Here is a 17,945-nt window from a genome sequence, read left to right as displayed (position 1 = left end):
AGTTGACAGGGAACATCTAAATCAAGCATTGTGAGCCGACTAAACCTGATCTAAACCAGGTTTTTTTTTTGTCAACTCTAAACCTACTCTGAAACTCAGCAGGTGTTTCATTCTCCCTCTTCATTCTATAAACTGAACTGTTCATTTCCACCCGTTAACTGACACTAAGAAAAAAAGGACACAAGATTCTGCCTGATTTCTTTTATTTATAGTTTTTCAGTTGAAGTACTCGACCATTTTGAGTATTCAGAATTTTGTTTAAAGCAGAACCAATTTTAAATGAAGACACATGCAATATAATCACTGTGTACTGTATTTTAATATGACAGATGACACTGTTGTACAGTCTGCTCTTCTCTGAGGTTCAGATTCAGGTCATGGGGAGATGAAGCGGCTCCAGAAGATGATGCTCTTGGTGGGGTTGTGCCGGATGAAGAAAAGGAGGGGGTGGTCTGCCACGAAACTCTCAATTACTTTCTGGACATTTCCACCACTGCCTCCAGCTGCCAGATCAACGAAACTCTTTTCAATTTCTCTTTTCTTACGGAGATAAACACCCTGGACATCTGAAACAGTGCCTCCAGCTGCCTCTGTGCCTTCCACGTTCACCTCCACAGAAGACTCATGCTCCACTTTAGACAGCTTCATCTTTGCAGACACCATGCCAGATAAGTTACAATTTTCATCCAACACATCAGTCATGCCCAGAGTCTTCAGGACCTTCTCCAGATCATATTTCTCCTGCAGCTTAAAAAGGGGTATTTTAACAGCCACCTTTGTAGGAATCATATTGTCCGGCTCAGTCCACTCCTGAAGCTTCTCATAAGTGATTGATTCTACCAACTTAGAGGAAGGGGAGAAAAATAAGAGACAGACAGGGAGAGACTTAATTCCCATTTTATGTAATGCCAAACCTACACAATCCAAATTTTCATGTATCCTTTATCTTCATCCACAAACAGTTCCAGCTGAAGTAAAAGCAGTGAGGAAGGTTCAGTTGCTGTTCATGTGACTGCCTGTTTTACCTTCGGTAGCCCATCGCTCTCGTTTGGGAGTATAATGAGCATGCTCAGATCTTTATTCGCATAAGGGATCTCCAGAATCCGAGCTTCAGTGGGACGTTGGTATTGTCTGTGTGGGATTTTACCCAGAGGAAATTTATCCGTCCGACTCATCATTGGCCAATTGAATCCTTTGTCCTGACATTTAAAACACAGACAGATTGGACATTAGTGATGCTGATGTGTTATCTGTGCTCATGTCTCACTTCCTTTACAAAAAATAAGTGTACATCAAGATCATTTTTATTAAGTATACTTAAGTAAATTTCAAGTATATTTTTAAGTATACTATATGGAATAAGTATACTAATATCAATGTAATAGTAGTAAACTTGTAAGTGTACTATTTAAATACTACTTGGGACTAAATTGGCTCACTTTTTAGTGTATAAAAGTATACTTTAAGTTTTAACTTTAAGGACAGTTTAAGTGTAACAGTAGTAATTTTGAGAACAACTAGTTTACATCAAGGTTTTTTGTTTGTACTGCAACTGTACAAGTGAACTTATATTCTCAGTAAACTACTATGTATACGAGTATGTTTTCTTTAAATTAACTTAACATCATACTTATAGTTTACCATTTATATATTATTTTTGCACTTTAAGTATACTACTATGTTCCTATTTAAGAACTTTTTGTACTTAAATATAAAAATGCTAAACTTTTAGAGTCTGCACTCTGAAATAGTTTTATTAAGTACAAAGAAAAAAACTAACTTCATGCATTATTTTTTTATTTTTAACCAACACTTGAATGTGGGAAAGTTTAATAAAAAAAACAGCAACAAAAGCTGAGAAAATCGCTTTTTTGTCAAAGACTACACGTCTGGATCAGATTCAGAACGATGATCAAAACATAGATGGAGTAGATCGAGTCCATCGACACCCGAAAGCTTCACAGTCCATATACTTCGTCCTGGGTCGACATTTTATTCAGTGAAGTTAGGCCATTTTGATTTATATGCTGAATTCTTATTTTTAGCTTAAAAGAAGTATACTAATAGCACATTTTTTGTAAGGGTAACGCTGAGTGAGCTGACAAAAACACTAGCACTAAAGCAATAAGACACAAGAGAATTGAGATCATGCTTTATAGTGATTAAGGGGTGATGTTTGACACGATGACAAGCTGAGAATTGTACAGCGGTTTAGTGCATCATCCAGTTTTACTATTTTTAGCAGACAAAGCTGAATTGTCTTGATAAAGTTACCTTGTATGTGGGAACAAGTGTGAATGGCTCAACCCACTTATCATTGAAGTGCACTGCGCTGATTAGAACAAGACGTATGTCCTCCTTAGACACATCTCTTTTATCCAACAAATTTTTAATTTTATCTAAAATAGAAAGATAAAAAAATCCATCAGAATAGTGAGAAATTATGAGAAAGTGGTTTAGACTATAGTCTAATAGTTAAAAAACAAATAAACAAAAGTTAATTCAATTACTCCCGGTCTTGCCCTGCACCCAGTCGTTGATTCGCTTTCTCGCAGCATCAGGATTTGTCTTTAAGTCTGCATTACTCACGCTGGCGTAACACCACTCCTCACACATGTCAAGGCAATCCTATCATCAATAGGAAGAGAGGGAACATGGCAGCATGGGATTAAAATAACATCAGTGTTCTGACCCAGGCATCTCACTGAATGACTAATTACTTTACTGTAGATTTCAAGTAAATTAACTATTTGCTGTGCTTTCTCAACCAACTCACGTCATTAAAATCGAATGTGCTTTCTCTAAACATGCGGTTCACCAGCTTCAGGCTTCTGTTCTTCCCTCCTTTGTAGAGCTCCTCATACAGATCGTGGTACATAATTATCTCATGGTTAAATCTCAAGTGGAGGGTCTTAGGGGAAACATAACAGGATATGGTTTAATTTCGAGTGAAATGTATTCAGAGAATTTGATACTGTGAAGTTAGAAGTGTTTTGAAGAAAGCATTGTAAAAATGAACATGTATTTCGCGATGTAGAATAGCAGCCACTAATGCATTAAAGGGGACATGTTATGCAAAATTCACTTTTACATGGTGTTTGAACATACCACCCAACCACCCTATAATGGTAAAAATCCACCCAATCCTGTTATATTTCCCATAAATCATAAACAGTGTCTAAAAATCAGTTGTTTGTGTTTTCTATACATTGTGACAATGTAACAGACTCCGTTTATGACTGGTGAAGAAATCTTCCGTTAGCTCAGATCCTAGGGTCCAAGGATGTCTCGGCTACGTGATAAACAATCTAAATGTTCTGTTGATGGCAGTATCAATAAACAGTGTTTTTCCGAACCACTGAGTCTGTACTACTTTTCCATTGATTTCATAGCCTCTCGCGCAAGAAACAGTGTTCTAAAAATGCAGCGCTCAAGTTAAAAGAAGTTTCAAATTTTAAAAAACGCATCTCGACACCTTGTGTTTTCAACTGCTTTTAGAGCATTCATGAACATGAGATGAGTTTATAGAGCTGTTTGGAGGCTTGAGCTCACCTTAAGCATCTGTTCGGCAGTGTTGTACTTAGCCCCCAGGACGACCAGGTCCAATGCAGAGGAGATGCTCAGGGGTGAGAATAACACATTGTCTGTGTTGCCCTTACAGAGCATTTTTAACAGGTCAATGGAGAATTTTGAGTTTGCCACAATCAGAGGTTCAAGTACAGCCTAGAATGAAGGAAATTCACTTTAAACATCATGTTAGACGTTCATATTCACGTTGTTAAAATGTTCATATTTTCCAAATGTTAGTTGGTACGAAAAATCTACACCTGCTCCCCGCCACGCGTAAATAGTGCGTTTAACATCCGAACGTTTTGCTCATTAATAAGGCTGCATTTTAATTCACCTTAATCGGGTACATATTTACACAGCATTTAAAAAAAAAAAAAAAAAAAATTATATATATATATATATATATATATATATATATATATATATATATATATATATATATATATATATATATATATATATATATATATATATGGGTTCGTACACTTTTTCCAAGGTCAAATTCAAGCACTTTTCAAGCACTTTCCAGGTCCATTTTAAAGCTTTTTCCAGCACCTTACACTACCGTAAATTACATACCAATACATACTTAAAATTCTTATTTAGTGTTTTTATCACATCAAAAGAGATAAACAGCCAAATGTTTCATAATAGCAGAGGGCTGCACAATATAGAAGAAAAATGAGATATGCGATAACTATACGATAATGCTTAAAGTGTGTCAAATTAACTTAAATTATCTTTAAAATATCTTTAAAATGATATAACCTACACATACGTGTTTCACATTCTTTTTGTGATAAGAAAATATCCCTACAACTTCAAGACAGTGAACATCAGTGTTCTGTAGCATAAGAAGTGTTATTTTAACATCACTGGGGTTTAGGGGGTTCAGGTTATACTACATTAGGTTTATTTAACAACAGAAACTGATTAATCAAATGTAAAAATAAACACTGCTTAGTTTTCACTGCATGAATTAAATATACTGATTCTTATTAAAGCTACAAAAGTTAGCCTATTCAACCAAAAGCAGTGAGTGATTTTCTTTGTCTTTTGTTCATGACCCCAGTTATTGCAAGCCATTGCGATATGCAATTATGCATATTGTAGGCCTAATATATACATTTGCAATATTTCGATATATTGTGCAGCCCTAATATTTAAGCCAATCACAAGTTTTATTCTTCAAAATGTATCACTAAGTATATGAATAATATACTTTTCATTATATTAATGTCCAAATATTGCTTACCAGATAATGTGATTTATAGGCTGTAAAACTGAATTAATTTCAAATATGAAGACTTAGAAATATTTGACAGGCCTTCCCGTTTTGGGACACATTCTTGATATAGACCAGGTTTGAACAATATCTGAGTGCACAGGCACCTGCCTGATAAATGTATTTCATTGCCAAGATGTCTTGGGCCAAGACATAACGTTAGCTAATACATTTACTGGAATAGAGCAGTGTAAATATTGCATAGGGCCATCCTAAACCTTACAGTAACAGTAGACTACTTATGACACTGACTGATTTCAGTTCAGCAATCAACGACTGTTGTTATGCACTGGGCTAACGTTTGCAGGTTAATTTGCACGTTACAGTTCTGTAATTTTGGCAATGTTCACTGCATATTCCACAAATGAACATAACGGACATGCAATACTTACATTACATTATCACACCAAGTACTCTCAGAGTCACTAATGGCCCTTTAGGACGCGGACCGCGCTGCGCTATGAAATGAAACCGTTATTTCAATGGCTTGCGCCGCGCGACTCGGACCAAAGCGGAGCTCAACGAGCTCGCGCGAACGCCGCGGTCAAAGTTTAAAATAGTTCAACTGTTGCCGCTGCGTGGCCAATAAAAACGGTGCATCCAAACAACCGCGGAAATCAAAATGAAAACTCCGCCTACTTTTGCTCTGGCCAGCGTAACGCAAATCAATATGTATCTGATTCTGAAGGGCTACATTTTTTCTCCATTTAATAATGAACTATTTCGTCAGAAAGATATTTCTTATGAAAGAAATACAGTTACAAATTCAAGCATTTTCAAGCATTTTATCCAAAATTCAAGCACTTTTCAAACCTTGAAAACACAACATCAAAATTCAAGCACTTTCAAGGATTTCAAGCACCCGTACGAACCCTGATATATATATATATATATATATATATATATATATATATATATATATATATATATATATAAAATGCAATTACATGCGGTTTTTCTTTTTACTTTTATTATGAGAGCCAATAATAGCATCTGCAAACGGAACACAAGTCCGCAAGTCACAAGTGTTGCAGTCAAGCTTCATGTCGAACCATTTTCTTTTCACTTCTGGGACTGTTCCATTAACAGATGAAACTTCATTAACTGTATCTGCTGCCAAGCTTCCCTTTTTTTAGGACCTGATACGCCACTATGTACGCTTGAAAATGAAATGTGGCGTTTTGAATGAACTTCTGATAATAAAACTTAAATTTCTGCATCTGAGAAATTTCTCCTTTTGATTCGCTTTTGAGAAGACGTTAAAATCCTTCGTTTGGCGTCATAATATGATGCCCATATATAGGTGTCAGTCGGATTTAATGGGCGGATTTATGGTAATTGAGAATGAGCATGCACGCGCGTCCCATTTACGTCTGATTGGAATTCATTAACACACACACACACACACACACACACACACACATTTCACTATCACATCCAACGTTTACGAAGTATTTGTGAATCAGGAGAAGAGTTTTCGGGAAGGTCTCTTTATGCGCAAATCACTCATATTTACCCGTACATTTACGAATGTTTCATGAATGAGACCAAATATTTCTTACTAACACAGTAAAGCAGAAGATATAAAATTACCATCTTTTTGCACCATACATGTATATCATATGTTATTTCAACTGCTGTTGTAGTTAAAAATTCATGAGCTTCTGAAATACTTACCGATAAAGAACGCGATGATTCGATCTCTCCTTGATCCGAGGTGTGTCTTTGCGTCGTAAGTATTCCTGTGAAAATGATTATGTGATTTCCTGTAATATACCTGTGTAACAAGACATCACTCTTTCCAGATAACCTGAAAGATTACCTTGAGCTGGCTTGGGCTCAAGAACATGTATTGATACAAAAAGAAAGCATTTAATGATACAAAAATAAAGCAACAAAATGAATCTGCAGATTGTCCACATCATGCACGTCCGACCTCTTCTCATTGAGACGTGGTCTGGAAACCACACGTTCATTTTCTCGTATTTGAGGCGTGGTTTATGAATGCCCAGAGCCGTTTATTGGGCGCTAGGAATATCTATCAAATGCGCTTGTACGTAGCTCATAGCCAATCGTTTTAATTATACCAGGGGCATGTTCAAGTTCAAAACGGTGCGCAACGTTTTGCTACGGTTTCCGGGTTGAACGTCATGTTTCCTGGAAACGGCGTGCACCTGTGTGCAACAGGGTTTGAGGTTTGAGATGCGTTTTCTCTTGTTTGGTGGGTGTGTCAGAACTGCAGTCCAATCAGCAGCAACATGTATAAAGCACGCGGTGTTAAAGTGAACTCGCACAATGGGTTCAAGGAAAGTAATTTACAAATGTGTTCGATGCAGCTCGGTATACGCAACAACTGAGGATATTAGAAGACATGTTTGTCGTAAGTTTTATTGTAAAAATAGGCTATAGGATATCAACATGATGTAGTTGTTTATATTTTTAGCTTCATTGCAAGTATGATATTTGGTATAGAAATAAACAATGGTAATTAAGTGCTTTTCCTAAAAATGAGAAAGAAAATACAGGGTATTAAAACAGTATGAACTACAAATAAAGTCAGTATGTGAGACTAAATAGATGTGTTTTAGTCTGAATTAGGTAAGATGTGTGCTTCAGTTTCAGTTTCAGCAATCCCTTCACTCGATTGGGATGTTCTCTTTTGTTCTGGGCGGCAAGTGCAGTAACTGTAACATCGGGCATATTTTGTAGTATTAAACACATATTTATACCGACTTCATCAGGCTCCGAAAATTCTTCACAAAGAACACAAAGAATGGCCTTCTCAGCTGCCATAGTTGCAACTCTTGCGTCATCAGAACAGTGTGTTCAACGCATCACCGTTAAAGTTTAAAAAACGTTGTGCAACGTTTTGTCGGGGCTGAACGCAGCCCTGATGATGTATGTAGAGCGACAGAAATTCGACGAGGAAGAAGATCACGTTCTGTGATTGGTTCCCTTTTTGAGGGGAAAATCTGGTCCATGGTGTCCAGGCTGCCTAGCAGCGTGAATAAAATCGAGGCAGCATGGGGAAACCCAGGCTAACATATCTTGGTGCTCCTTTACAAATCCAACTTAACATCAATGCTGAATAATATCAGTTGAGACAAGATAAGACACAGATTTCGGTATGCTGTTAGAAACTTTCCATAGAGCAAGCATATCTTGGAGAATTGGTGCTGTTCTGTAGGCATATGGTGGGCCCAACAAACATTGAATTGATTTTTTTTTATTTGGTTACTGCACTTCATTTGAGGTTAAATGATAAATAAAAAATATTCAAGGCAGTATTATTGAAAACTTTGTCACTTTACAGAAGTTTTCCACCGGTGGCCATAACTTCTTCAGAGTATGGATGTAAAATGCACATATGGAAATTACGACCAGGATGAAAACTCTAAACCCTTTTCATTGAGAGGGAATGAAAAGGTTTTTTCCTATTTTTTAAGCTAAAGCACTGTTTTTGGACTGTTCTGTTGTTTTGATTGTGTATAAAAACTCTGCATTTGACTTTTCACATATTAGGAGAGCACATTAATGTTGCTTGTCCGTGGCTGGAACAGGATGTACACGTTGTTTTCCGATCTGGTCATTCTTGTATTTCTTTACTGTTTTCTGCACTGGTCTGTTTTCTAGGCTGTAAATGAAGGAACCTCTGATTGTGACAAACACAAAATTCTCCATTGACCTGTTCAAACTGTTAAGGCAACACAGTCAATGTGACCCTGATGAAAGCCTGCTTGAGCCGATATGTGTTTGTTTTATTTTATTTTATATGTATTCCTGCTCTGCAAATAAAGTTTTTTTTAAAAAAAAAAAAAATCTATGTGAGTGCCTGGATGTTGAATTTTATCTCTTCTATGCAAAAGGATCCACTTTTACCAAATGCGCTGTTGGATAATATTTTTTTCTATTACAGGCAATGTGTTATTCTCACCCCTGAGCATCTCCTCTGCATTGGGCCTGGTCCTCCTGGGTTCCAAGGGCAAAACTGCTGAACAGATGTATAAGGTGAGCTCAAGCTCAAATAGCATACTCTCTATAAACTGTCATCTCATGCTTATGGATGCTTTAATGCACCGATTGCTGCGATTTTACATTGCAAAATGCACATTTGTTTTTACAATGCTTTCCTCAAAACACTCCTCGCTTCACAGTCTCAAAGAGAGAGATCAGAAACCTGAAGCTGGGTAATTGCATGTTTGGAGAAAGGACACTCGATTTTTTTGACGCAAGTTGTTTGAGAAAGCACAGCAAATGGTTAATTTACTTCTTGAAAATGATAGTATATTGAAGCATCATTCATGAAGAGCATGAGATGCCTGGGTCAGAACACTGATGTTATTTTAATCCCATGCTGCCATGTTTCCTCTCTTTCTATGGATGATGTTAGGATTTCCATGTGTGACAGGGTGGGTAAGTTCCCTGAACATTTGCGAACCACATGATGTCAGCCGCCGGGACAGTGGGGAACTGAGGGAGGAACAGACAATTTTTTTGCTCGCCTTATGTCTTGTGCTTTTTGTATTTTTAGGACAAAAAACAGTAGATAAGGCAAACAATTTCACCCATACAAAAATGTAATATATGGCCATATATGTACTTATATTTTAAATAGCATGACATATATCTGTACATATATTTGACTTATCTGAGAACACAATATATGCCTGCAACATATATGAAGATTTATGTGTCCAAACATGTGAAGAAAATATTTGAGTTCATCCATATATGATACCATATATCTGCATATATTACAGTATAGTATTGGTTTCTCACATGGACAACATTAAGTATAAATATGTGACACGTATTTGTTTTCCACATATTTAATAAATGTATGTAAACATATGCATGTGATACTGATGCATTTTTAAAGCTGTGGCATATGGTTATGGTACTTTGTGGATGTATTTGTCAAAAATGACAAAGAAAACACTGCATTATTGTATTCAAAATACTATATTTAAGTGAATAATATATAGTGAAAGTATGTACAATGGAAACAAGTACATATATGCATGTATACATATATGCGTCTTACATATATTTCACATTTATGTGCATATACGGGAAAATATATGGCACTTACATGAAAACGGACATTTTTGCTATATTTTGAAATATATGTTTCATATATGTCTTTGTGTTTTACATATATGAATTTTGCATTTATTCTCATATTGGCAGCAGACATACATGGGCACTGACATTATATATGTAATTTACATATATCGACATATATTACATTTCTGTATCAGAGCGCTTGCTGAGGCACAGGTCACAGCAAGGTGAGTCATCCCACCTGTGATGTTCCATCATGCCATTGGACTGATTTCACACACATGCTTCAGACACAATCATGAAGAGACGCAGTGCGAGTTCCCTCGAAAGGGAACATACATATATATCGATATATCGATGTTTATGTATTCATTTTGATAGTCTCTCATGTCTGTTGATCATTATAATTCTATTTTGTCACACTTTTTTTTTTGACGTGTTCGCCCCTTGGAGATAACGTGTTGTTTCATTTATTAAAATCATCCCTTTGATACACAAAAGTATAGGCAGCTTGAATGCCAATACAAGAAATCAGGTTTAACTGTCCATATAAGCTCATGTATGATGAAGATTTGAGCCAATACACTGAAGCCCCTAAAGCAGCAAGAACAAAGTACAACTCATCTATCATTAGTGATGGAGCTGCAAACCCCCAAAAAGATTTTTTAGACAATCATCAATATTCTTACACCAATTAACCCACCAATTTGTTCCTCTGTGCAGGAGTGTAACAAGTTTCTTAGTTTCTTCATGGAAAAAATTGAGAACCTCTATAGTTTGGCCCCTTGCCCTGCAATTCCTGAGACCCATCCACTTAATTTTTCTATAACTGTATCTCTTTAACATAGTCACTATTAACTGTATTTTGAAATAAGTGAAGCAATGAATACAATCACATGTACTCTCGACCCAATCCCAATATCTGTTCTTAAGGGATGTCTCTCTTCAGTTAGTCCCCTCATTTTGAACACCTCTCTACTGGTACTGTTCCGAAAGCCCTTAAGGTTGCAGCTGTTGCACCAGTCCTTAAAAAGCCTGGATGTGATTAGTCTGACCTATCAAATTACAGGCCTATCTTAAATCTACCCTTTCTTGCCAAGGTTCTGGAACGTGTCATTGTGGCACAACTCCACACACAAGAGGTTCAACTTATTGGCACACCAGCGGCTATTCACAAAGGTAGCCATTTTAATTTGATTATGGATGGTAGTTTGTAGCGCTTTGGGTTTTAGAAAAGCACATCATAAATAAAATGTATTATTATCATCTTAGACAAGTGAATTTATTGAAGGCTACCAGGAAAGCTAGGCAACTAAGTAACTTATTAAATTCATTCACAATGTGTGCACAAATCTTATGCCTATTAAGTTAATGTCTTCTCACACTGACAGCTACGAATTATATTACATGAACCACGTAAATGATATAGCCTTATTTAATATATTTGACTGCTGCATGAGGCAGCTCAGACGAGAAGGTTGATTATCAGCATTGTGCAATAAGCTTGCAGCACAAAATTTGTTAATACTAGGCGGATATTTCACAGCCATAACCATACTTGTCGTAAAAAGGGTGGGTAGAGATGAGAGATGATATTCATATTACACATGCTCAGGCATCCCCTCTTCTTTCCTGGAAGAAAGCAGCCACATGTGACCATTCCTTGTTGCATGTAACATTAAAAAGATATGTTTTTTCAACATTGTATTAATGATTTCTGTGTTTTCATTTTCATTACTTTATCACAAGAATTATTGTTCATTAGTTACATTTACAAATAAACAACTTAAAATGTCTCTTCAGTGATTTGGGAAAAGCACGTAAAAGCCCTGGCAGAAAGTCATGCATAAGGATGTAGTGTAAAGATGCCCAGTTTCATGAATGCACTAATATTTTGTTGGTAGTACCAATAATTGCATTTTGCAATTCGCAGCAATCGCTGGATTAAAGCATCCATAAGCATGAGATGACAGTTTATAGAGAGTATGCTATTTGAGCTTGAGCTCACCTTATACATCTGTTCAGCAGTTTTGCCCTTGGAACCCAGGAGGACCAGGCCCAATGCAGAGGAGATGCTCAGGGGTGAGAATAACACATTGCCTGTAATAGAAAAAAATATTATCCAACAGCGCATTTGGTAAAAGTGGATCCTTTTGCATAGAAGAGATAAAATTCAACATCCAGGCACTCACATAGATTTTTTAAAATATTTTTAAAAACTTTATTTGCAGAGCAGGAATACATATAAAATAAAATAAAACAAACACATATCGGCTCAAGGAGGCTTTCATCAGGGTCACATTGACTGTGTTGCCTTAACAGTTTGAACAGGTCAATGGAGAATTTTGTGTTTGTCACAATCAGAGGTTCCTTCATTTACAGCCTAGAAAACAGACCAGCGCAGAAAACAGTAAAGAAATACAAGAATGACCAGATCGGAAAACAACGTGTACATCCTGTTCCAGCCACGGACAAGCAACATTAATGTGCTCTCCTAATATGCGAAAAGTCAAATGCAGAGTTTTTATACACAATCAAAACAACAGAACAGTCCAAAAACAGTGCTTTAGCTTAAAAAAAAAACAATCATCTTTCCCTCTCAATGAAAAGGGTTTTCAGTTTTCATCCCGGTCTACCACTACTGTAATTTCCATATGTGCATTTTACATCCATACTCTAAAGAAGTTATGGCCACCGGTGGAAAACTTCTGTAAAGTGACAAAGTTTTCAATAATACTGCCTTGAATATTTTTTATTTATCATTTAACCTCAAATGAAGTGAAGTAACCAAATAAAAAATCAATTCAATGATTGTTGGGCCCACCATATGCCTACAGAACAGCACCAATTCTCCAAGATATGCTTGCTCTATGGAAAGTTTCTAACAGTATACAGAAATCTGTGTCTTATCTTGTCTCAACTGATATTATTCAGCATTGATGTTAAGTTGGATTTGTAAAGGAGCACCAAGATATGTTCCATGATGTGGACAATCTGCAGATTAATTTTGTTGCTTTATTTTTGTATCATTAAATGCTTTCTTTTTGTATCAATACATGTTCTTGAGCCCAAGTCAGCTCGAGGGAATCTTTCAGGTTATCTGGAAAGAGTGATGTCTTGTTACACAGGTATTTACAGGAAATCACATAATCATTTTCACAGGAATACTTAGATGATTTAGATTTCACAATAAGTTGCCAATGGGGTGATTTCTCACATTTTCACACGTACGTACGTGTGTGTGTGTGTGTGTGTGTGTGTATGTATATATATATATATATATATATATATATATCTATATGGAAGCAATGAGACTTGTGTCAGTAGGGCAGTTGTGAAGACGCACCTCGTATCAAGGAGAGATCGAATCATCACTTTCTTTATCAGTAAGTATTTCAGAAGCTCATGAATTTTTGAAATAACATACATGTATGGTGCAAAAAGATGGTAATTTTATATCTTCTGCTTTACTGTGTCAGTAAGAAATATTAATTTCAGATTCACTAAACAGTGTAATCTTCCAGTGAGATTTTTGTACACTTTTGAGACACTTTCCAGATCAAGCAATTGGTGCTCTGATGGCAAAGGGTATTAGGCCCAACAATCATTGATTTTCTTTATTTTTAGTTACTGCACTTCGTTTGAGGTTAAATGATAAAAATAAAAACTATTCATGGCAGTATTATTGAAAACATTGTCTCTATACAGCATTATTTCCACCAGATGACTATAACTTCTAAAGAGTTTGGATGTAAAACGCACATATGTATATTAGACCAGGATAAACACTAAAAACCCTTTTCATTAAGAGGGAAAGAGGGTTCCTTTCAGTGCTTTCTTAAAGCTAAAGAGTTTGGGGCTGTTCTGTTGTTTTGATTTTATATAAAAATTCAAACACATATTAGGAGAGGACATCAGGTAAAACATGGTTTCAACAGGATGTACACTTTGTTTTTTGATCTTTTCATTCCTCTACTTCTATACTGTTTTCTGTGCCGGTCTAACATGATGTTTAAAGTGAATTTCCTTCATTCTAGGCTTTAAACGATGGAACCTCTGATTGTGGCAAACTCAAAATTCTCCATTGACATGTTAAAAATGCTCTGTAAGGGCAACACAGACAATGTGTTATTCTCACCCCTGAGCATCTCCTCTGCATTGGGCCTGGTCGTCCTGGGTGCGAGTGGTGAAACTGCCAAACAGATGTATAAGGTGAGCTCAAGCCTCCAAACAGCTCTATAAACTCTCTATAAACTGTCATCTCATGTTCATGAATGCTCTAAAAACACATGGGCAGTTGAAAACAAGATGTCGAGACGCGTTTTTCAAAAGTTTAAACTTCTTTTAACTTGAGCGCTGCATTTTTAGAACGTCGTTTCCTGCGCGAGAGGCTGTGAAAAGTTGGAAAAGTAGTACAGTGGATCGGAAAAAAAACTGTTTATTGATACAGCCAACAACAGAACATTTAGTTTTTTTTATCACGTAGCCGAGACATTCTTGTGTTTCCACGAGGATCTGAGCTAATGGCAGATTTCTTCACCAGTCATAAACGGAGTCTGTTACATTGTCAAAATGTATAGAAAACACAAACAACTGATTTTTAGACACTGTTTATGATTTATGGGAAATATAACAAAGGAGTGGGTGGATTTTACCATTACCATCACTTCTAACTTCACAGTATCAAATTCTCTGAATACATTTCACTCAAAATTAAACAATATCCTGTTATGTTTCTATTAAGACCCTCCACTTTGGCAATATGAAAATTATGTACCACGATCTGTATGAGGAGCTCAACAAAGGAGGGAAGAACAGAAGCCTGAAGCTGGTGAACCGCATGTTTGGAGAAAGGACACTCGATTTTAATAAGGTGAGTTGGTTGAGAAAGCACAGCAAATGATTAATTTACTTCCTAAAATGGACAGTAAAGTAATGTGTCTGGGTCACATGAGATGAGTGAGATGCTTGGGTCAGAACACTGATGTTATTTTAATCCCATGCTGCCATGTTCCCTCTCTTCCTATTGATGATGTTAGGATTTCCTTGGCAAGTGTGAGGAGTGGTGTTACGCCAGCTTGAGTAATGCTGACTTCAAGACAAATCCTGATGCTGCGAGAAAGCAAATCAACGACTGGGTGCAGGACAAGACCGGGGGTAATTCAATTAATTTTTGTTTATTTGTTTTTTAACTATTAGACTGTAGTCTAGACCACTTTCTCATAATTTCTCACTCTTCTGATGGATTTTTTTTTATCTTTCTATTTTAGATCAAATTAATAATTTTTTGGATGAAGGAGATGTGACTAAGGACACGAGTCTAGCTCTAATCAGCACAGTGCACTTCGAGGATAAGTGGGACAAGTCCTTCACACTTGTTCCCGCCATCGAGGTAACTTTGTCAAGACAATTCAGCTTTTTCTGCTAAAAATGGTAAAATGCTTAAACTAGATGATCCACATCTAAACCGCTGTGCAACCAGTGTCGAATCACTGTGTAAAGCATGATCTCTTGTGCCTTATTGCTTTAGTGGTACTGTTTTTACGTTTTTTTCAGGATTCTTTAATGAATAGAAAGTTCAAAAGAACAGCATTTATCTGAAATGGAAATCTTTTTTAACATTATAAATGTCTTTACTGTCACTTTTGATCAATTTAATGCATCCTTGCTGAATAAAAGTATTAATTTCTTTAATTTCTTTCCCTAAAAAAAATTCTTACTGACCCCAAACTTTTGAACGGTGTAGCCTATAATGTTACAAAAGCTTTCTATTTTAGATAAATGCTGTTCTTTTGAACTTTCTATTTATCAAAGAATCCTGATTTTTTTTTTTTTACTTAATTTAAATCTTAAACATTTACACAACTGTTTTCAACTTTGATAATAATAATAATAATAATAAATGTTTCTTGAGCATTAAATCAGCATATTAGAATGATTCCTGGAGGATCATGTGACACTGAAGACTGGAGTAATGATGCTGAAAATACAGCTTTGATCACAGGAATAAATTACATTTTAAAATATATTCAAACAGAAAACAGTTATTTTAAGTTGTAATAATGTTTCATAATATTGCTGGTTTTTTCTATTTTTAATTAAATAAATGCCTCCTTGGTGAGCAGAAGACTTTTTTTTAAAACATTAAAAATCTTACCGATCCCAAACGTTTGAATGGCAGTGTACTTTCAGTCTACTTGTTATGTACTTCTCAGAAATATACTTTATAAATATACTTAAAATTACACTTAAAGATACTTGACTTACAAGTATCTAACATAAAAGTCTGTTATTTGGCCTATACTTATACCTTTAAGTACCTTGATCAAAAGTACAATCAAGTACTCTAAGTAAACTTGGCTTATAATTGTGTTTACACCTTTGGTTGAGTAGCCTATTAAATACTTTTTTCACAGTTTTACATACAGTCTTATAAACTAACATTGTTGGAAAATATTGATTTGTAAAGAAAAAAAAAACATATGTTCCTAATATGTGAATTTTTGTGTAGGTTAGTCCACTGGTAGTGTACATAGGAATTTACTTCAAATCTACTTAACTCTTTCCCCACCATTGACGCAGAAATTTAAACAGCATAAATCAAAACTGCCTAACCTTACAGAATAAAATGTCGACCCAGGACCAGCTATAGTGAAGCTTTCGGGTGTCGATGGACTCGATACTCCATCTATGTTTTGATCATCGTTCTGAATCCAATCCAGAAGTAGTCTTTGACAAAAACGTGATTTTCTCAGCTTTTGTTGCTTATATTATTAAACTTTTCCACATTCAAGTGTTGGTAAAAAAAAAAAAAAAAAAAAAATTATGAAGAATATTCTGGGGCCATGAAAGTTTTGTGAAAATCAAAAATGCTGGTGCTGGCTGGTAGCATTTAAAAATTAAAAATAAATAAAAAAACACTGGTGGGGAAAGAGTTAGAGTACAGTTAAAGGCATATTTCAAGACGAAGGCAGACAGTCAAAACATTTGCACTGTTTTTATCTCCTGCTTAACCTTAAAACAATTTTTAGAGTGCAGACCTTTTTTGCATTTTTATTATTGCAAGCATAAAAAATAATACCTAAATAGGAACATAGTAGTATACGTATAGTTTACTATTTATATATTGTTTTTGCACTTTAGTATGATAAGTTCATTTAAAGAAAACACACATATACTTGCAGTATAAAACTACTAGTTTACGGATACTTTTATGCTTTCATAAACTAAAAAATGTGCTACAAGTATTTGACAAGTAAACTATCTATCAGTATACCTCTAAGTTTACTTGTAGTATAGTTGCAGTACAAACAAAAAACCTAGATGTAAACTAGTTATGCTCTCAAAGTTACTACGGTTACACAAAGTGTACTTAAAAGTATATTTCTATACACTAAAAGTAAGCCAATTTAGTCCCAAGTAGTATTGAAATAGTACACTTACAAGTTTACTACTATTACATTGATATTAGTATACTTATTACATATAGTATACTTAAAAATATACTTGAACTTTACTTAAGTATACTTAATGAAAATAATCTTGAAGTATACTTATTTTTTGTAAAGGAAGTGAGTCATGAGCACAGATAACACATCAGCATCACTAATGTCCAATCTGTCTGTGTTTTAAATGTCAGGACAAAGGAGTAAATTGGCCAATGATGAGTCGGACGAATACATTTCCTCTGGGTAAAATCCCACACAGACAATACCAACGTCCCACTGAAGCTCGGATTCTGGAGATCCCTTATGGGAATAAAGATCTGAGCATGCTCATTATACTCCCAAACCAGAGCGATGGGCTACCGAAGGTAAAACAGGCAGTCACATGAACAGCAACTGAACCTTCCTCACTGCTTTTACTTCAGTTGGAACTGCATAATTAAGATAAAGTCTACATGAAAATTTGGATTGTTGTGTAGGTTTGGTGTTACATGAAATGGGAAACAATTAAAAGTCTCTCCCTGTCTGTCTCTTATTTTTCTCCCCTTCCTCTAAGTTGGTAAAATCAATCACTTATGAGA

General features: G+C 35.6%; 2 protein-coding genes across 3 annotated transcripts in view; one reads left to right on the top strand and one right to left on the bottom strand.

Annotated features, from left to right (window-relative positions):
- Positions 1 to 217: 217 nt before the first annotated feature.
- Positions 218 to 7,023, bottom strand: LOC311069146 (leukocyte elastase inhibitor-like). 2 transcript variants are annotated; one of them, XM_084092132.1, is made up of 8 exons: positions 6,678 to 7,023; positions 6,533 to 6,597; positions 3,553 to 3,723; positions 2,777 to 2,911; positions 2,511 to 2,628; positions 2,275 to 2,399; positions 1,026 to 1,199; positions 218 to 843 (listed from the first exon to the last, which is right to left on the bottom strand). In XM_084092132.1, the coding sequence occupies exons 1-8, from the start codon at positions 6,829 to 6,831 to the stop codon at positions 376 to 378; spliced, it is 1,410 nt and encodes a 469-aa protein (XP_083948258.1). In that variant the 5' UTR covers positions 6,832 to 7,023; the 3' UTR covers positions 218 to 375. The 2 variants fall into 2 exon arrangements, with proteins under 2 accessions (XP_083948258.1, XP_083948259.1); XM_084092133.1 differs by lacking the exons at positions 6,533 to 6,597; positions 6,678 to 7,023 and adding an exon at positions 5,248 to 5,384 and having other exon boundaries at positions 273 to 843.
- An 855-nt stretch (positions 7,024 to 7,878) lies between these two features.
- LOC311068367 (leukocyte elastase inhibitor-like) overlaps positions 7,879 to 17,945 on the top strand; it is a gene marked incomplete at its 5' end in the record, with an annotated part of 10,509 nt that continues 442 nt past the window's right edge. Inside the window, 7 exons of the mRNA XM_084090753.1 lie at positions 7,879 to 7,906; positions 8,772 to 8,863; positions 14,030 to 14,131; positions 14,664 to 14,792; positions 14,959 to 15,076; positions 15,190 to 15,311; positions 17,921 to 17,945. The exon at positions 17,921 to 17,945 is cut by the window's right edge and continues 442 nt beyond it. Coding sequence (XP_083946879.1) covers positions 7,879 to 7,906; positions 8,772 to 8,863; positions 14,030 to 14,131; positions 14,664 to 14,792; positions 14,959 to 15,076; positions 15,190 to 15,311; positions 17,921 to 17,945 — 616 coding nt within the window. The remainder of the gene's footprint in view (positions 7,907 to 8,771; positions 8,864 to 14,029; positions 14,132 to 14,663; positions 14,793 to 14,958; positions 15,077 to 15,189; positions 15,312 to 17,920) is intronic.

This window comes from Abramis brama (assembly GCF_963993115.1).
Source record: "Abramis brama genome assembly, chromosome: 18".
In the NCBI taxonomy this organism is placed as follows: Eukaryota; Metazoa; Chordata; class Actinopteri; order Cypriniformes; family Leuciscidae; genus Abramis; species Abramis brama.
Note: the sequence above shows the minus strand (reverse complement) of the source record. Positions and strands in the feature narration are given on the sequence as shown.